Source organism: Protomyctophum bolini (genome assembly GCF_963924005.1).
Source record: "Protomyctophum bolini genome assembly, chromosome: 12".
Lineage (NCBI taxonomy): Eukaryota > Metazoa > Chordata > Actinopteri > Myctophiformes > Myctophidae > Protomyctophum > Protomyctophum bolini.
In genome coordinates this window covers 35,581,996-35,603,550 of record NC_137873.1, presented here as the reverse complement: position 1 = coordinate 35,603,550, position 21,555 = coordinate 35,581,996, and the positions used below count along the sequence as shown (strand labels likewise).

General features: G+C 42.1%; 1 protein-coding gene across 1 annotated transcript; it reads left to right on the top strand.

Moving 5' to 3' along the window:
• Nucleotides 1-17,385: 17,385 nt before the first annotated feature.
• Nucleotides 17,386-21,251, top strand: LOC308326243 (interferon-induced protein 44-like; the record flags this gene model as incomplete). Its single annotated transcript, XM_080779051.1, has 7 exons — nucleotides 17,386-17,578; nucleotides 17,967-18,018; nucleotides 18,660-18,855; nucleotides 19,367-19,513; nucleotides 19,704-19,875; nucleotides 20,383-20,483; nucleotides 20,633-21,251. The coding sequence occupies 7 exons, from the start codon at nucleotides 17,386-17,388 to the stop codon at nucleotides 20,813-20,815; spliced, it is 1,044 nt and encodes a 347-aa protein (XP_080635177.1). The 3' UTR covers nucleotides 20,816-21,251.
• Nucleotides 21,252-21,555: the final 304 nt, after the last annotated feature.

Genomic DNA, 21,555 nt, shown 5'->3' with positions numbered 1-21,555 from the left:
CATGAAAAAATAGGTTTCTCCCGTGCCTTGCCCGCCTCACGCACCTCTCTCTCACACACACACACACACACACACACACACACACACACACACACGCAGAAGCACACGCAACTTGCAAGCCCACTGGTGTCTTGTTAAATAAAGAACGAACACCTGCATGAATTAAATAAAGTTGTAGGCCTACCCTGTCTGTTTTCCTCTCACCTCGCTTGCTTTGCTGCCATGTCCACGCATGCACGCATATACATGACACATCGACATCGCATCGCCATGAATGGAATTAGTTTGTAGGCTGGCCTATATTAATTTTACCCATTCGTGCGCAGTGCACGGCGAAGGCGTGATACTGCGCACTGCTGTGATATTAAAGTCCTGTGGGTGACATGCCTGCATGAGAGATAGGCTATCATGTCGTCAAGGCAGCTCACAATCAACGTTTATGTAGTGATTTGATCATTGATGAACGAATCATAAACATATGGATGAAGGCTTGCCGCTTGCGCTGGTATGTGTTGGCGACGCACGCCGCGGTCCCGTCCTCCCGACCCCCGAAAATGATCTCGCTTTTATCTGAACTGTCAAAACTGTCTAAGCACTTATAAATGGTGAATGATTAAGCCCCTTACGCCTATAGCCTGCTAGTACTTACTACAAATAGGCAAGCTGTATTGTATGCTTGTCATTGTCACTTGGAAATAAAGGCGTGCAGTCCATTCATGCCTTTAAAAAAATATATATATCATAATCGCATATGCCGCATCACCGCGTCCGCATGCGCTCCAAAATCATCTCACAAGTGCGCTCGCATAACAAGTGTTTGATTAAGCACAAACTTGTAAACATGTTATATTGTTTTTAATTGCGCGATTTTAATTACTTGTAAAGTTGGAAATCTCTCTTTTGTTTTTTACATACACATACCGTTTTATATTAACATTTTAGGAGTGAAAACATATGTTTAGATGCCTGTGACAGTGTCAGCAGTTCAGACAATGCTGCTCCGCTTGTGTAAGAAAAGAAAAAAATGCGTACGCCAGCTGAGGAGCAAACTTGGATTTTGCACGTTGTCACGTTCAATTTCAAGCGTTGGCGGAAATGGTAAATGTCAAAAATGTCGGCAATTTCGGCGTGCACCCATATTTTGGCATACGCACGGTTGATAAATGAGGGCCTTAGAGTTTTCACTAGAGCAGAAAACCACTGCTCTAGTGACAACATAGAAATAGAATGTTTGCAGCTGATCTGCAACAATCCCCATTCATTCCCGATACTTTCTTTAAATAGAACATTGTTGCCACCTACTGGGCATGTGCCGTTACTGCAGCATGAAACCAGTCCAGTTCATAGTCATGATAGAGATGCTTGGTTTTTGGAGTTGGAACTTGACCTATCTTCTGTGGGTGAAAGTAACTCACCGATGTTCTGTTGTAGTCTTAGATGCATACAATGTATTATTAGCCTATACTTGCATATTAGTTGCAAAATATACTTCAAGTACCAAAAGTAAAAAAGTACTTTTTAGGCAGGTCCCATTTCACAGGTTTTCAAATGTCTAAAAGTTCTTTGAAAATGTCAGAGCTACAAGCTCACTTTGGCAATTTGAAAATAGCCGAAGTGAGATTGAAGATCTGATCAGAGCTAATAAACAAAATCTACAACGTAACTATAACTAAAGTTTTCAAATAATTAAAATCATCATTTGTATCACTCACTCAGCTCTTGTCCAAAAATGAGTCAGTCGTTCTGCATACTGCTGGATTTATTGAACTGGTAACAAACACATAAATGCTTAGACATGGCATGAATATAATACAGCACATAATTATAAATGAAAGAAAATACATAAACATTTGTCAAGTGACAGGTGTGCACCTATGTCTACCCATCTACCTGACACCAGACGGCCATATAAAGGGTTCTGCATTAGCCAAAACAACTTCCGGCACTTCCGGCCCAACTTTGACATGCATTGAATAAGCATATGAGCAATAACTGAAATTAAATACAAAACAAATTACAGCAGTTACAATTTGCCTCTGAGATGTAGTGGCTGTGGAGTAGAAGTAAATCTTTCAATAATCTCAAAGTTCACAGGCCAACGTACAAAAATAGCATAACTCTGGTAAGTGCTGTTGGGGAAACAGTAGTCTCACGTAGCCAGACAACTATTCCACAATCTCCCAAAGCTATAAATTTGACAAAAAACCCCCCAGAAACGGCTACTGTTGATTTAAAGGAGCAGAATATCTGACTTTCAACTGAAGACGGACATTTCAAAGGCAGTACAATGTACAGTCAAGTGAAACTGCATAACTAACAAGTACTGTAGGTTATGCCAATAACCTGGTTACAGCCAGGGTTCCCTGTTTGAGAGATACAGCCGGTTTAGGACACAAACTTGAGTCAGATGATTTGCCTCCTTGTGAATAATGCATTCATACAGGGACATCCAGAAAGAAACACTAAACACACAAACTGTATCAGCAGTCCGTTTCTGCTCTCAGCGGCTTCCTGGGTTGAGGACAGTTCAAGGATGTTGTTCAGACGTTCTTCTGAGATACCTTGACGGTCACCTGACAGACAAAACAGGATATGGAAAGGTCAGCAATAAGGCCTGGATTAAACATAACGATATGATACATTTTAGTAACCCTAAGATTCTATACATACCGTACAAGCAAAACTTTGTTACAATAGAAGTATTTTAATAAAGCAAATAGGTGTGTCTAACAAGTAGGCTACATGAATTCAAGATGACAAGAGCCTTTGTACACCTTTTGCTGAATAACTGGTTCTCAATAGCCATGATAGCAGAAATACAGGATTGTTTTGACATGAGGAGCCATTCTAATAAAGCCTAAAAAAAACTATATAGAAATCAGACACCGAACTGTCAATTGATAGGACCGTAAATAATGGTAGATTCTGCCATTTTGACTGCTATGAGCTTATTGTGTACGGTACTTCTTAAACATAAATATAAGGCAGTCATCACTTTACAATGTTGCAGACTACATGATTGCAGGCTGTTACCACTATAGAGACGGTGAAATAACCTTATGCAACATATAACATCTGAATGTTCTCCTTGCTTCAAGTACAATTTATATTTTCCAACAAGATAAGCAAACCAATACAGTAAAATAATCCCGTCTACTTTAGTTTTTATTACTACATTTTAACCCATTTAGACGATACTACAAATAGCCCACCTTCTAAATCCTGAATTGGCTGCCCACCCCCATCTGAAAATATGTTGTTCCAGGGACCCCCCAGAAGCAAAGAATGTTCGCTCTGAAATAATTTATTCAAAGATTTGTGCCACATTTCACGATTAAAATAAATAAATAGCAGATCAGTGATATAAATAGGTTTTCAATGTCCCGGGACCAGGGGTGGTCTTTTAGATGCGTCCCAGGGACATTTTATGAGTCCAATACTCCAATGACATTAGAGTACAGTACTGCATCCCAGGACCCCCGGAGGGTGCACAATTGCGTCCTGTCGCAATTTAGTGAGTCTAAATGCCCTGCAGTAGGCTATTTGCATCCCTGGATCTACAAGCTCGTCACTCGGTGCCGCGCTACGAGCTTGTAGATCTGCTATTTTTCAATAGCTAAAGTACAACATAATGCTGAAAACAACAAGGGGTTCCCACCCAAAATGAGTTAATGCCAATACGTTTTTTTTCTATTCTAGAGATCTAGAATAACATGTGACCTTGTATTTTGTTTTTTACAATTTTATTTGACTATTTTCACATACTGTATGAGGCATTTAACTTATGTTATTGAATGTTTACCAGATCTTCCATAAGAAACTACTCATTACACCCTCTATTCAGTAAATATGAACAGGGATCTGTTATATTGGGTTTTTTGCATTTTGTCTATTAACCACTTACATACTTTGTCCTTACATAATTTTGTCCCGACAATTAGCAAAGATCAACAAACTTAAGACATCACATCAACCTGTTGTAAGCCTGTAGATCTGCCATTTTTGGAAAAATGTCACCTACAGTATAATGACATATCCAAACTAGGGATGCCAGGTGAAAGTTGTTAATTGCATGCCGGTTGTTGTTCAATGCAGCCTACAGAAGTAATAGTAGTGTGTTTTACCAGATGGTTCCAGCACCAAGAGCTTTAGAGATGTAGTGAGTCGTCCATGTCTTTGGTGAAGACAGCAGCTGCCGGGCCGTCTCTCCACATCCTCCTCCAATGTCTTGAACTTCAGAATCTGCATCACTGGACCAAAGATCTGCAGACAGTAGAAGCCGTCAAATACACTCTAATTCTCTCCGAAGTTTAAGAGCCAGTTGCACCACATGAAGTTCAAACTTAACGTAGTCATAGCACAACCCATTTAGACCCGAGGCCGTGTCTGTCGCCTTATAGCCTTTAACCACTATTTTAAACTTTAGCTGTTGAAAAATAGCAGATCTACAAGCTCATAGCACAGCACCGAGTACCGCGCTACGAGCTTGTAGATCTGCTATTTTTTTGAAAATCTGGAAAACGTGGCTCAATACATTTCACCATTGTCAAGCCTCAAATCATTCAGTGCATAATCAATACTAGTAGTTCGACCTGACATTAAATTTTTTCTTTTAAATTTCCAGTTTGATGAGCATTCAGCCACGGACCCCCCATTTTATACGACCTTTATTGATCAGTACACTGACATTTTTAATTGAACTAATTTAGTGTGGCTGTCTCTTTTCATTAACCCAATAGCGCCTGAGCCCGATTCTACAAATCCCTTCTAAATCAGTAGTTCTCAAATTGATATGCATTTGGCCGCAGACCACAAATCTAGATTTTTCAAAAATGTTCAAATAGATATGAGCTTGTATATCTGCTGATATCCAATGAAATAATCTAAAATTACACTTTGACGGTTTTAATAGGTTAACAGTGCCGCAGTTGTGAAACACAGGAAGGATAGAGAAAAAGAGATGAAACTACTTGAGAAAGGCAGTGTGTGTGTGTGTGTGTGTGTGTGAGGGGGGGGGGGGGTGATTTACCTGGGGTCCCTGCTCAGTGTGCCTGGTCTCCGACCTAGACTCCCACCACACCTCCTAGCATGCTCCACGGTGGTATCTCGGATACCCTTGTGGTGATTTCTGTAACACAGGTTTGTTCTATCTATGGATTGTCCTTAGTTGATCTCTTACCGTTTGAGCTGTCCGGCATGTAACTGCCATGACCTGCTCTCTGGGTAAGAAATACATAAGCTCCTCCGCCACGTCAAGGCGTCAATCCATGGGAGGAGACCCAATTTAGTCATCGCCAATTCCCAATTGCCCCAAGTGTCCTTGAGTCCCTGTTGCTGGCACCACCACCCCCACAGCTGGGGAGGTATAAACTACTATGTGCATCCTCCCATACACACTTGCAAGTAGCTTCTGCAGTGCAGCAAAAGGGACGGTCACTTGATCCATCGCCAGATTAAGTTCCCACCAGTAAACACAGCCAATTGTGTTTGATGGAGCGCCATGCCAAGTTGGAGGCACCGTAGTTAATGCTGCAGTGGTGGGAGAGTACTTTACCTCTTACCACACCCAGACGCCCCATAGGCAGACGTTGCAAGACTCAACCTAGAGCCTGGCCCCGCAAGACGCCAAGGCCAGTGACCATCACAGGGTTGAAGGGCACCTCAAGCTAGCCCGCCAGACACGATGATCAGCACACAGGACTCCGTCAGTAGAAACCTGCGGACAAACTAGACATAGTTAGTGCAGAAAACAGACAGACATTACTTTTTTTTGTTGATGCAATACTGGTCAGAATACTGCTCCATTCTGCTACTTTTTTTTGTTTGTTTTCTTTGCGACTATTATTACTTGATGTTAAAAGTTATACAGTTAATACAGTGTCAAGTTTCTCTGTGAGGCCTAGCACATGTGGAGGAACAAGATCTATGCCTCCAAGATCCACTTCCTGCTGAGCAGACGCTCTTAATCCAGAGCGATTTACATTAAGCAAGAACAAAAAAGCATGGGAATACATCACATAAAAAGCATTGATCATGAAACATGCGTAAGCCAAGAAAGTAACAGTGGAATATCTATATAATGAAACTATACATCTAAACTATACATAATACTATGACGTGCTATGACTACATACAATGCAATTATAGTGTTGTCTACATAACATGCTATAAGTCTGTATCAAATGCTATCTAAGTTTACAGAAATGCTATCCAAGGGGGTAGGGTAGATATGCGACCACTAATGACAGGTATTATCTACTCAGCTTAAAGTAAAAAAATAACTAACCAGTCTAAATTACAGAAAAGGTAACCGAGGGTCCTGAAAGGGGCTAGTCCCAAGCCTCATCCACGATGTCTCTGGCTAGGTCTTTTAACCTTTTAACAAACACTTTTTGTTGTACCGTAGGAGTAGCCCTAGGACTGACCAGAGTCAGGACTAGCTCTGGTCCATGGTCTCTGGTCCATCGTTGAATGCAACGGCAGTAAAGTACATTAGGCTATAGACCCAAGCTAGACTTCTTCTTTCGTGTATCGTCGTCATATGTCCAGCTCACTGTCATAAAGCCAAGCCATTGTCTCTGATCCCACGTGGAAGAGGCCAGTCTCATCCCAACGGTCGACCACCAAGGTCTGGCAGTGCTCCAGCTAACACACTTGTCCCCAACCAAGCCTCATCCTCCACGTCTCTGGCTGGGTGTTTGCATTCTGGTCAGCCATGTCCACACCCTGCTTCCAGAACGTGCCAGAGTTGAAGACCTCAAGCTGAACGATGCCCTCGGCTGCATGCTGTTCGAAGCCCTCGGCTGCAGCCTGGCCAACATGGCGATGTTCATGGCATCATTCGCTTTCTTTGGAACTCCTTGCATCACCTCCAAAGCTTCCTTAATCTCAACTCCCTCTCCCTCCTCACAGCAGGTCTTTAACAAGTCTTTAAGCAGGAGCTGGTACTTGGTGATCCTCTGTATGGGTTTGATGAGACAGGAGTCCAGAGAACTGGCCCAGCTCAGACCATATTTCTCCTGGATGAGTTTAAAGTAGGCTGCGTGTTCCACTACAAGTTGACTGGAAGCAGGTTTGTTCTTGCAGTAGTCCACGTACAAACCGTCGAACTGATCCGCCCACGCCACAAAGCAACGTCCCACATCCGATGGTAGACGGCAGTTGACCAACTCCTTTAGCCAAACATGGCTGTGGAAGTGGTATATGTCCTGGATGTTACCGAAGATGATGGCTTCCTTGTTGCGGATGCCCGCAGGCTTCTCGTCCACTCCACCGGTCATCTCCCACAGGTAGGTCTCCAGGCATGTACGCAGGTCTCGGATGTAGTCGTGCTCTGTGTTGAACAGCTCATCCATGATGAACTGCATCTTACGGGTGTTGCGGTCGTCTGTCGGAGGCTGCTGCAGCAACGGCCCCTTGGTAGCCACTGCAACGGCGTCCTCCTCTGGCTGCTGGAACAAGCTCTCCGTGTTCAACTCGGAATTCCCCAAACCGAACGTTGTAAACAACGACGACTTAAAGTCCTCCATGTGCAACGTGAAGAATGCGTCCTGGTTGAAAAACTCCGTTGTAAGTTTAACGTCCTCACAGACGAGCTGACTGATGCGTGTATCCTCCATCATCGCCATCGATCAACCGACAAAACTGTGGCCGCCTAACTAACTTAAGTTTTAAACCCAGTACAACGGTAATAATTAAGACAGGAACCTAACGGTGCAAAAAACAATTGCCCTCTGTGATAGTAGTTGTTGCCAAGCTAGGCTACAACAGCTACCGACAGCCTAAATGCTTTCAATGAAAATCCCAACTACAGACGTTATCGACGCAACGACGATACCGACAGCCCAAATGCTTACAAACAAAAACACAACTACAGACGTTATCGACGACGATACAGACAGCCCAAATGCTTACAAATGTATTTGAAAAACAAAACTACAGACGTTATCGACACGACGACGATACAGCCCAAATGCTTACAAACAAAAACACAACTACAGACGTTATCGACGACGATACAGACAGCCCAAATGCTTACAAACGTATTTGAAAAACACAACTACAGACGTTATCGAAGACGATACAGACAGCCCAAATGCTTACAAACGTATTTGAAAAGCACAACTACAGACGTTATCGAAGACGATACAGACAGCCCAAATGCTTACAAACGTATTTGAAAAACACAACTACAGAGTTATCGACGCAGCTACCGACAGAAGGCAACGGTAACAGACCGTTCCCCCTTCCCAAGCCCAACGTACGAGTAATTCGAAAATAAGACTCACTGTTGAAGAGAAAAGGCAACAATATTAACACTGGTGCAAGATAAACACTGGTTCCTTTGGTGGTTGTCGATGTATCCTCTCTGTGTGTAGTGGTGGTCCGTTAGTGATGTAGCAGATGAGCAGGTAGGTTCAGGTTGCTGTTAAGCGAGAAGAAAATGCGACTGGTTCTGTAAAAGTCTCAGTGCATCTGACTGAAAAACGGCAGCCTCTATGCTCAGCTGTGTCCCACCCCTCGTCGATGATTTGTCGGCTCGGCTGACGTGGCCTCTCGCTGGTCGCTGATTGGTTCGGCTGTGGGCTGTCGCTGGTCGTTGATTGGTTGGTTTAAATGTCAGTTTGAAAGTACGAACGCTCGTTTATTTTTGATTGCAATGAAATTATGTATTCCCATCAGCCGTGTGTGTTGTGTTTAATACAACTCTATTCTGATTCCATTTCTGAGCAAAACGATAACCACACGTTGCCCGGCGACGAATCTAACCAATCAGGGTGCGATCAACCGGCCGGAGTATGGGATCACCAGAGCGGCCCCGTATCGGTGTGACGTTTGTGTTGACAGAATCACCGTTTCTGATTGGTGGAGCTCGCGGTAACCATGGTAGCAGCGTGGTCACATCGGTGTGACGTTGCTTTGTTGACAGAATCACCGTTTCTGGTTTGTGGAGCTGCGCGGTAACCATGGTAGCGGCGTGATTTGTTTACACTGAACCAGAGCTGATCTGGAATAAAAGGGCTCAGCCTGTCACAGACAAACACCTGTGATTCAGTGTTAATGGAAATCCTGTCTACTAGCGCTAGCAAGCAGAACAGTCACACAAGTTTTACCAACTGTATTATGGTGGAAACAACTGACATGGAAACCTCCAGAATGGATCACAGCACTGTCACTGCTCCTGGTTCCAGCAAGGGGAGGACAGGAAAAGCAGCCTGTTTCATTAAGGCCGTGAAGCATTTCTTTGGCAAATCAAAGACTACAGCTGATTCACATATCACCACCTCACCTCCATCACCTCAAGTTCAGAGTCAGGATGACCCACAGGCGGCAGAAGATAAATGGTTCACCTCAAGTTCCTCAACTGAGCTGTGGGAGAAGATGGAAGACAAACTGTTTGAAATCCAAGCAGACAAAATTAAAAACATGGAGAAAGAGATGAAGACCATGGACACCGTGATCTTCAGAATGAGACGGGACATAAAGCGGCTAAAAGCTGAGAACTTGCAGATGTGCACCACACTGGAGAGTAAAGATGAGCAGCTGAGAGACATCATGGAAAAGGACAAGCTGGAGAGACAGAACAGACCGTATGTGTCAGATGCAGCAGCTCTACACCACATTGAAGAAACAGAGAAGAGCAGCGGCTGTAAAACGACATACACAATTACAATCTGGCTCCAGCCAAAGCAAACGGCATACACAATTACAACCTTGCTCCGGCCAAAGCAAAGGGCAACCTGGACTGGGCTGCTGGGCAAGTGGTATCTGTGACGGTGCAGACTTGAAGAGGCTTCAAAAAAACAGGCAAACATCCTGCATTCTCACATGAACCAGCCAAGGCCATCTCCCGCCAGCAATCAGGAGTGTGCCTGCTTTTCAACAAGGGCTTTGTGGAGATCCAGATCCCCACGAAAATCTCAGAAGCTGCGTCGTCCTTGACAACGTCTGTGTGGGACCAGTTCTGAGCAGAGGATTCTAAACACCCACCAGTCACTTGACAGTTTGTGGGTCTGAATATTGAGTTGGCCTTCAATTACCACTACCACGAGAGGTCGACAATCTATGAATTGCCATTGCCACTATGAACATTAATATTAGAGAATCATAACAATAAGACTGAACTATGGTGACTTACTTGAATGTGCAGGTTGTATGACACAAAATACATTAATATAAGGAAGAGGTGTTAACACCACCTTTTATACATTTTAATGTGATTTAGGGATGTGATTCTACTGATACTACATGTATAAAATCTGTTTTACCACTTTTATATTGTTATATTAAATTATCTTAACTTTGTTGATGTTTGAATTATAAAATAAAATTGTTGAGTTTTATTCACGTCTGTCTTTGCATTCTTTCTTTGTATGAAATAATATTTCATACAAATAATGAAATATATTATATTTCATTCTCAGCTATATGTGAATAATGTGACTAATTGCCTCCACCAATGCACCCTCAATTAAATTCAATATTATGGTCTTATACTTTTATCCATCTCAGTGAACATATTTGAATGGTAGTCAGACAGTCAGTGTTCATAATTATCTTTAAATATTTATATATTAATTTAAAATGGCCGGTGTATTAACCCATTCTGAACGGGAACCCATTTTGGTGTCAGCATCATGTTATGCTTTAGCTATTGAAAAATAGCAGATCTACAAGCTCGGTGGCGCGCTACGAGCTTGTAGGTCTGCTATTTTTGAAAAATTGAAGAGCGACTGACATTTTTAGAATCTGATCTCAGGTCGGAATGGGTTAATCAGACCAGTGTGTGTCCAGTGGAAACCTCGTATGAATCTGATCTCAGGTCAGAATGGGTTAAAAGGAGTCGGTTGGTTGTATAGGAAAACGTTACAACTACATTTTACAATTGGCCCCAATATCTGCCTACAGTGTAAAATGTGGTCCTTTTAGTTCAATTTTATACTCAGATCTCAACAGACTTGACTGCATCCAATACTGCATCCACACAATGTAGGTTTCTTGCAAGCAACGTAAAGAAACTATAGATAGATTATCTAATTCCAGACATACTACCAATCTGTTCACACTGTTGGACAGTAAGGTTCATAACGTACCTGTAAAAATATTTTTGTGCAAATAGTCTCCTATAACTACAACCTACAGTATACATTGTCTCGATAGCAGCTTCATAATCTTTCCATCCTAGTAGTCTTAAACTGGTATTCAAATAAAAAAACACAAGTTGTGTGAAGTGAGGGGCGCTCTTCATCATACATCACATTCCGGGCAATTACTTTTGGCGTTCTCACTTTTTTGTCCTCATTTTTTATCTTCACTTTTTAAGCCCTTGGCCAATCAAATCATAGCTATGGGGTGCACACGCACACACAAAGCTGGACATTGGAGAAAAAATAGTGAAATTGTTTTAACTCAAATATTTGCTCATAACATGCAATGTGTTGTGATCTTGTAGCTCCCCATTAGGGACACCTTATGTTTAGTGTCATAACTCCATGAGTAGGAATAACATTGTGTTGTTTGTAAATAATATTATATTTATTTTCTTCATGTTGGAATTTATTTTACATGATGTAGTTATTCCTTATTATACTTTGAATATAGTACAAGTTATTATTAGCAGTAGTATCATTAGTATTATACTTTTTAATATATTTTTGGGGGCATGTTCTGCCTTTATTGATAAATATACAGTTGACTGTATTAAATATACAGTTGACTAATAAGTACATTAAATGTAGACACACACACACGGATGTCGGATGCCATCAGATGCCAAGAATATGACGTAAGACCTCTTCCCCCAATATTAACCTTCATCATTCAACCTCTGTTATTTATTTGTCCAAAGTCTGACATAAAATAGTTAACATATACTACTCACATGCTTTATCCTCAGGATGGCACGCCATACAGCAATCCACTGAAGTGACATGAACTTGAAGTAACTGGGCTGAATGAGACCAGCAGTTGATACTGTGTATAGTGTACACTGCTTACAATGAATGTAAAATGTACCTTTTTATCTCCTCAAGTGGTCCCTGGACCACTGGTTGAAAACCACTGCTCTAGTGAGAACATAGAAAAAGAGTATGTTTGCAACTGATGTGGACATGAAACGAAACATGAAATATGACCCCAAGTATAGGCTACATCAACTAAAAACAACACAATCACCATACCTTCTCTTTAAATAGAACATTGTTGCCACCTACTGGACATGTGCATGAAACCAGTCTTCAGTTCATACTTCTGGGTTTTTGGAGTTGAAACTTGACTTGTATTTTTGCAGCTCTATCTTCTGTGGGTGAAAGCAACTCACAGATGTAGCAATGTTCTGTTGTAGTCTTAGATGCATACAATGTATTATTAGCCTATACATGCATATTACATGTATCACTCCCAAGCAGAGTTGGACATCATTTCTGTTTTAGTTTAGGCCTACTAAAGAGCTGGAGAATACTCATTCCTTTGTCAATGTGAATTTCAAACACTATGTAGGGTCTGAATCATGCCCGGTATGATCTGTTGTTCTTGGATCTGGAAACCTTCTCCTTTACAACTTGAGCAATTCTGCAGTGAACCTTTTTTTAACCACCATAACCTTCACACTTAACATTTTTCTGGATCCCTGGATTTCTGGATCTGGTTCTATTGTACATCTCTTTCAGGGTGACTCCAAACTGATGAACTACATTCTGGCCTGAGTCAAACTAGAACTGGACTCAGAGCTGGGTGTGGCTGCGCACCTGTTGTGCATGGACTTGATCAAGGCACAACAGGTTAAATCAGTCATCTCCACAAACACTCGGGAGAGAGCCTATCTGTCCGGACAGTAGAGAGCCATCTGCTCTCCTGTGTAAAGTATTATTGTGATGCTTTCAAATTGTTATGCCCTGGCTTAAGAGGAATAAAACAGCCTGCTGGAGAACAACTGCCTGTGTCGTGTCCTTCCGTGCCCTGGGTTGTGTGACCCACGTGGTCACATTTGGCGCCTGAACGGGGACATGGAGGGACAGCCGCGAACTCCTGGGACTCTGCGGAGGTGCAGCAGAACACTGCCACTCGGCATCAATCTCAGGCATATTTATCGACATGCGCCTGCAACAGGCGGAGGCACTGCAGCGGCAGCAGTTGGACCTATAGCTACACAAACCCCAGCACTCCTCGGCAGCAGCGGAAGGCAACAGTGTTGTCCACCTGAGGGTGGGGACTGGGGAAGCAGAGCATCAGCCACCATGGACCCTAACGACCCTAACGGCCTGCAGCTGGAGAACTGACCCCGCAGGAGCTGCGGGTCACTTCCTGGCCCTGGGTATAGTGACTTATAGTAGGCTACTACACTGTCACATGCTCATCATGCAGAAGGTCCCGTTTCACAGGTTTTCAAATGTCAGAGCTACAAGCTCACTTGGGCAATTTGAAAATGCCCGAAGTGAGATTGAAGATCTGATCAGAGCTAATAATCAAAATCTACAAAGTAGCTATAACTAAAGTTTTCAAACAATTACGATCATTTGTATCACTCCCTCAGCTCTTGTCCAAAAATGAATCAGTTGTTCTGCATACTGCTGGATTTATTGAAACCAACGTTGAACTGGTAACAAATACACAAATGCTTAGACTAACATGGCATAAACCTAATACAGCAGCACATAGGCTAATCATGAATTAAAGGAAATACATACAAAACATTTGTCAAGTGACAGGTGTGCGCCTATGTCTATACAGACACCAGACGGCCATATAAAGGGTTCCGCATTAGCCAAAACAACGGAACTTCCGGCCCAACTTTGACATACATTGAATAAGCATGAGCAATAACTGAAATTAAATACAAAACAAATTACAGCAGTTACAATTTGCCTCCGAGATGTAGTGGCTGTGGAGTAGAAGTAAAATACTCAGTAAAGTAGAAATAAATTGTGCCCAGTGTAGTAGGCACAAATTAAATGTGCCTACCTACATTCCACCACTGGCACCTGAATTGATCACAATATAATTTAATAACAAAACACTAATAAGTGTAAAACGTTATGAGGTTTCCTCCCAACAGCAACGATATGTAGACGAGCAAATCGGCTAACTAATAACATATTCAGTTCAACGAAAGGAGAAATTAGGTCATATGTGCCTCAAATATGACATACATTTGTGGCAACACAAACATTAAATGCCATTGAAGGGAAAATTTAAGTCATATATAATTATGAACCTTTATTGAGAAAGGATATCCCCTTGAGATGTATCATCTCGTTTTCGAGGGGGTCCAGCAACATACAGCAAATACAGAGCAATACAGTAGACAGAAACGTTACAACAAGTACATCCATGCATACGTTACAAAACAAAACAGAAGGCTCTCCCAAGCTGGCCGCTCCCACCCCACCTAATCACCCAGAGAATAAGGCACTTAATGCTTCATGGTACTCATATAGTGGACATCAAAAATCCGAAATCTAAAATCTAAAACAAACTGTATACTGTATATGCACATGCAGTAAAATGCTTTGACGACATGAGAGAGAGATAGATACACAATTACAAACGTGCACATGCATAGATGTCAAATTAAGTATGTAAATATGTAGACTAGCAAATCGGCTAACCAATCACATAAATTCAGTTGTTCATGAGCTGATGTATAATGATAAGAGCGCCCCTTACTTCACACAGGTGTTTTTTTTTAAAATTATTTATAGGTACCCAATGAATAGACCCTTATGCGTCTGGGCCTCAGTGTACTTGAAGGAATTGACTTCCCATTAACCCATTTTGGACGGGAACCCCTTTTGGTGTTTTAAGCATTATGTTATACTTTAGCTATTGGAAAATAGCAGATCTGCCGCAATACGAGCTTGTAGATCTGCCATTTTCTTTTGCCAGATCTGCCATCGTGAAAATGTGGCGAAAGATCTTTGACTATATGTTCTTTCAGAGCAAACGTTGTAATTCAAACCTTTGTTTCTGGGGGTGTCCCTGGAACTACATCATTTTCAGATGGGGGTCAGCGGCCAAATATAGATAATTCTGGAGGTCCTTGACAGGAAATAGTTTGAGAACCACTGACATAGAAACATGGGTTTTTCAGAAACTGTCAGGATTTAGAAGGCATTTGTAGAATCATCCTCAGATCTAAATATGGCTTTTAAGTCATTAATCTATAACGAGACTAAGGTGCAACTGGCTCCAAGTGCCTAACCTTATAATACAATACAAGTGCTTAAACTTTACACAAAATGTAATCCTCCCATGAAAGTACTAATAAAAGCATTCTGTATTAATCCATACAATTCTATATGTGTAAGGTATGAAATAAAAATGTCTGCCCAAGCGATGGTCATGTTGTCATGGAAGTCTCCAAACACGGTGGGCTGGATGGCCACGCCTCCTCTCCAGTCCACACATCAGCTTGGCTCCCTCCTCCTTCCCACTGCTGATGTAGTAAACTGCTCCTCATCCACCTGCACAGAACAGGTTGTGTTTGATGGAGCGCCAGGCCAAGTTGGAGGCACCGCAGTTAATGCTGCAGTGGTGGGAGAGTACTTTACCACACCCAGACGCCCCATAGGCAGACGTTGCAAGACGCAACCTAGAGCCTGGCCCCGCAAGACGCCAAGGCCAGTGACCATCACAGGGTTGAAGGGCACCTCAATGATATTATTTTCCTGGCCCAATTATTTGACAAAGAATTGGTTTCATTTGCAATCATTCAAATATCCTGTATTATTTATTATTCATTCAGAATACGTCCGTATTCCATTCTGAATACACTATATTCTGTCTTCAATCCATAGAGATTCTATACGGTAGCCTATGTCCATCAACCCTTTTCAGAACATGCCGAACATGTGTGTGTGTGTGTGTGTGTGTGTGTGTGTGTGTGTGTGTGTGTGTGTGTGTGTGTGTGTGTGTGTGTGTGTGTGTGTGTGTGTGTGTGTGTGTGTGTGCGCGCGTGCGCGCGCGTGCGTGCGTTAGGGTGACTAGATCCAAAGTGTTAATTTGAGGGGCAGAAGTATCACTTGTGTGGGACAGGGCGGTCTAACATGTAAACAACATTAAATAAGAAGGTTGCCTCTGGCTTTATAAAATTTTGATTCTGGAAAGTTATGCAATTAAATCTGGCATGTTTTCCTATATAATGCCTTGTTTGCGTATTTAAATGTACAATTTCAGAAAACTGGGGAAGACGTCGAAATTAAAAAATAAATCTTCTATGGCTTTGCCTATTCATTTGGTAATCATTGTGGCGAAATCTCCTGGGAACTCCAGGTCACCATAGCCCACATTTGGAGCTCTGGCTCATGGACTTCCGACTTATGTTGGTATTTTAACACCTGAATGCAGCCTGACCACTGACCAGACCAGTATAATGTAAACCAACCAGAATCTCAACTGAGATTACAGGTTCTGTTTCAAGCTCCGCCTATAAAGAGACACCATGGGACTTGCAGTTCAAACCTAGTCACCCTTCACTGCAGAGCCACTATAGACGTCATAGACAGCAGCTACAGAACAACAACAGGTAAGCCCTCGATGCCCTTTTAGGGTGACCAGAATCAGATCCAAACTGTTCATTTGAGGGACAGACGTAATTGTGTGGGTCCGGGGGGACAGGATCAGCGCTAGCTATTTGAAACTTTTGCTGATATGTTACAAAAACTAAATTGATGTTGTTTTCCAGTGCCAGGGGCACATTTAATTGCATGGCAGTCAGATTGAATTAGTGTCAGTAAAAACATCTGGATGTTTTAATTGATGGTTTATTTATTTTTTTACTTTAGAGCTACCTTCAAAATGCCCAGCTAAAAGAGATCTACCCACTAAACAAATTGTTATACCATTGCTGAAAATAGTTAAAAAAAAATTACCTTTGGAATAGTGGCACTGATGTTACATAGCCTATAATAGAATAGTATATAATTTAGTATATAACTTTGTAATGCTACTGAGGTTTGTTGCCGCAACACTCTTGAAAACAAAGAAGATATTGCATTGTGGGTTTGAGCTGACAGGCCCATTTTGATGTCAATCAATCAAGTCAAGTCACCTTAATTCAAGTGGCAGATGCCTTTTTTATATTTAAATTATATTATTTTCATATAGCTCTGGTCCAAAGCCTAATGCACTTTACTGCCGTTGCATTAAGGCTATATGGGACTGTTCTCTCTCCTGCCTCGCATGACACGCAGACCAGCCCCTCCTCTGTAGTGAAAATGTAAAGAATGTTTTACCTACTCACCAATACAAAGACGGTTTGTGCAAAACAAATCCCTTTCTCAGCCTTTGTATTGGTGTTGTTCAAAAATAAGTGTTATTTACGTACTGCAATGGCTATCGTTTTGTGTTCAATTAGAGAATCCAGACCTACTGGACCATTCTTCCACCATGGATCCCAGGCTGACCCAGGCCCAGCAGAGTGCGCTGGAAACCCAGCTAGGAAACGTGACCCTGAAGCTCCTCTACAAGGCTTCAGTCCATGGTTACAGTGCAGAAGCCTTCCACCAGAGATGTGACAACCAGGGGCCCACTCTGACCGTGGGCTACAATGACGCTAGCTTCGTCTTTGGGGGATACACCAGTATATCTTTTAATCAAAGTGGTGCTTGGGGGAACGATGACCAGGCTTTTCTTTTCACCTTTAACAGGGCAAATGTTCTCAAATATCAGGTCACCAATCCCGCTTATGCAGTGTCCATGCACGCCAACCATGGTCCTTATTTTGGAGACAATTTAGGTTTTTGTGTTAATGGCAAGGCTGTAGTGTACAACAATCCTAGTCAAGATTATTACAATTTCAATGCTGCAGAAATGCATGGCAACGACCTGCAGCTGGTTGAATGTGAAGTTTATAAAATGGGAGGTGAGTTCAATTAATACAAAGACAAACATACAAGATGTTTCAGTTGTTTGTACTGTCTTTAATGTTGCTCTGAGTCTGATCGTGGAGATGTTTCTAGATGTTTCAGGAGAAACTAAACTCCTTCGGAAGCCATGGAGGAACATGGACTGGACTCCTGAGTAAGTATGGATCTGGAATGTGGATTCGTTTATTTACAGGTATACCATACCACACAACACAATACTGAACTATTGTAGCTGTCCGGTGGAAAACTTGAATGCCCAAAAGCGTTACTCTTCTAGAAATGTAAAAACAAACAAAAATACCTGTGTTCCACTGGATCCAATGTTGTTATTATTTATTTTCATTGGTTCGATATTTATAAAACAAATTAACCAGAAAGACAGACTTAGGAAGACGGCCTTGAGATGCGTCATAGTTTTTGAGGAGGTCCTTAACCCATTTCGACCTGAGGACGATTCTACAAATGTATTCTAAGACAGTTTTCTGAAAAACCCCATGTTTCTATGTCAGTGGTGCTCAAACTATTTCATGTCGGACCCCCAGAAATATCTGCATTCGGCCGCCGACCCTCATCTAAAATATGTAGTTCCAGGGACCCCCCCAGCATCAAAGATTTGAGTTAAAATGAATAGGACATGAATAATTGTGGTGGTGCGTGTGTGTGCGAGGGTGCGATAGCCGATCGCTACAAGTTTAACCAGACTTTGTTTATACTACACATACTGTACTACTCATACATTATACTGTATCTGAAACATGCTGAAAAGTTGAATCTGTTGGACTCTGGTCTTCACAGGAATAGGGAAAGGCTGATGGACCAAATAAAGACCTACGAGCCCTACATCAGTTCTCTGTCCGAGATCAGGGTTCTGCTCATTGGACCAGTGGGAGCAGGGAAGTCCAGCCTTGTCAACTCCATCAAGTCCGTCTTCAAAGGACGTGTCACCAACCAGGCCATGACTGGCAACACTGGCATCAGTCTCACCACCCAGGTGACCCTCTGCCCACTGCTACGTAACTCTGACCCACAACCGTAACAAGTGTGAACTAATGTTCTTGGTTGACAAAGAGGCCACATGGATGAATGTACTTGTTGTAACGTTTCTGTCTAATGTATTGCTCTGTATTTGCTTTATGTTGCTGGACCCCCTCGAAAACGAGATGATACATCTCAAGGGGATATCCTTTCTCAATACAACTTAACAAGCATATGAAATGGTAGTCCCACTGGGATTTCCCATCAGTGTGGGGAGGGAGGAAGTTTGTTGATGCAGTCAACGGTGAAGGTCACTGTTTTCCTTTGTGTTTTGGTTCCTCAGTGAATTCCTCTAAATGTCCTGTTTGATATATGTTGAGTTCCTTTAGTAGTGAAGTATGTGGAGGCTGGTTGGTCATCTGCCTGGCAGGGTCAATACTCAATTGTGTTTTGCTTTTGAAGCTATGTGCTTTTTGTAACTTGGAGTGAAAAACAGCTGATAACTTTGACCATTGTACATCCCACAGTATCGCACCTACCGCGTTCAATGTGGAAAGGACCCTCTGCCAATCGTCGTGTGTGACACCATGGGATTGGAGGAGACCACGGGGGAGGGGCTTAATGTGGACGACATAAGCAGCATTTTGAGAGGTCACATTAGAGACAGATATCAGGTGAATCTTCTCACATTTCTAACTGAAAACCCCTTTATAGAGTTTTAGTAAAATACTAATTGTGGATATTGCTTTGTCGAAGAGGATCACCTTATTTCAATCATCATTGACTTGTGTTGCATTAAATCAACATTAGTCAGTCAGTCATGAGTGAAATGAATGTCTTTTGTTTCCCCTATACTCGTCACAGTTCAACGCTGCAGTTGCGTTACAACCAGAGGACCCGGACTACAACAAGAGTCCAAGTCTTAAGAACAGGATCCACTGCGTGGTCTACGTCGTCGACACCAACAAGATCTCCATCATGACCCCCCAGCTGGAGGACAAACTGACCACCATTCGACACAAGGTCAACCTAGCCGGTCAGTTGGTCAAACGCAGCATCACTGTAAGGCCCAAATTATGCAGCGCCCGAAAATAGCCAAAATAAGCTTATTGTGCGTTTCAACCGCAACACACTGTGAGCTCTCCGTATAATTCAGGCATATCAATGTCAAGATCTCTCCCAGTGAAGCTTTCTTCCAAAATTAATAGTAATGTTTAACTGTAAGGCGTCGTGGCCCGAAGAAAGTCTCAATGCCACGTGTTGTGTGCTTGTATAGATCGGCTATTTTCAGCAAGAAACCATGGCGTAAGAAGTGGTGGAGGGAATTAAGTCAGTCCAAGGATCAACAGAACAACATTAATTACATCATGTCAATTACATTTTATCACATACTGTTAGCGTAGTGTCATCACATGTGATGACACTACTAATATTGGAACATTTAAGTCCTTGGTTTACAAAACAAAAGTATCACAATTGCACGGCCTGGGATCCTTTATGTTTTACAGCTGTTGAACATGTTTGTTGTGGTGCTGTTCTCCAGGGATCCCTCAGTTGGTCCTGTTGACTAAAGTGGATGATGCCGATCCCGCTGTGGCAGATGACCTGACCCATGTTTATCACAGCCTCTACATCAAGACCAAGGTGAGTTCTACCAAAGACAAACGATAAGGAAACCAACACTACCTCACTGAGCTTGAGTGTCCCGTCCCCCCCCAAAATAATTTGGGGACGCTCGGTTTGGGAACCACTGAGCCAAGCTAACGTTCATCTGTTGTGCTGTGTTGCTGCAGCTCCAGGAGGCCAGCCAGCGTCTGGGCATTCCTATGTCCTGTGTGGTTCCTGTGAAGAACTACAGCCATCACCTAGAGGTGGACCCGTGCAGTGACATCCTGCTCCTCAGCGCCTTCAACCAGATGGTGCGCTTCGCTGATGACTACTTTGAAGAATACAGCAACAAATCCAAAGATGGTTAAAAGAACCTGTTCACAGTCAAAAAGAGTCTGAATACATTTGGACTCTCTGTCGAAATATCTATCTAATCTATTATTCATCTAATACGATACAGGCATTTATAGAAATGATTCAACTCTGGACATTATAGAAATGGATAATTACTGTTAGAACGCAGCTCAAAGGAACTTTCACTAAGCACCAATATTTTTTTTTTTATTATTATAGTTGATGCAGCAATGGTCACAAATCGTTTGACCTTCAATGTCATGTTTTACAAAGTGAAAAGTTATTTAGACTTTAACCTAGCTCGTATAAATTGCTTTTAGTTGAGATTATCCAGTGCCTTCTCTTCATTTTGTAATGGTCCCTTGGTTTCGATCTTATTATAATCTGTTTAATCATAATGTTCCTGTTCTTACCAATATAGTGGTTTTGGTACGTTGGTACTATCCCTTGGTATAAGGCACTAGGTTTGGATAATTGGATATTTTATGTTATAATTGCTAGTTCGGTTCAGGTATTCAAGTAAACATGAACATATAGAAAATTTGAATCTATATTTACCATGTACATAGTTGTATGTATACCGGTGTGCTTTTTTGGTTTTGATTTAGGTTTTTTTTCTTCATATAAATGTACCAAAGCTTTCTTGGCTACTGTTAAACAGGATCTTATGCTTGTTCTGAATGAGAAGTTTGTTCTGCATTGAGAATTAAGAAGCATGTATGAGACAAACCACACAACATTATTCCATGGTTGA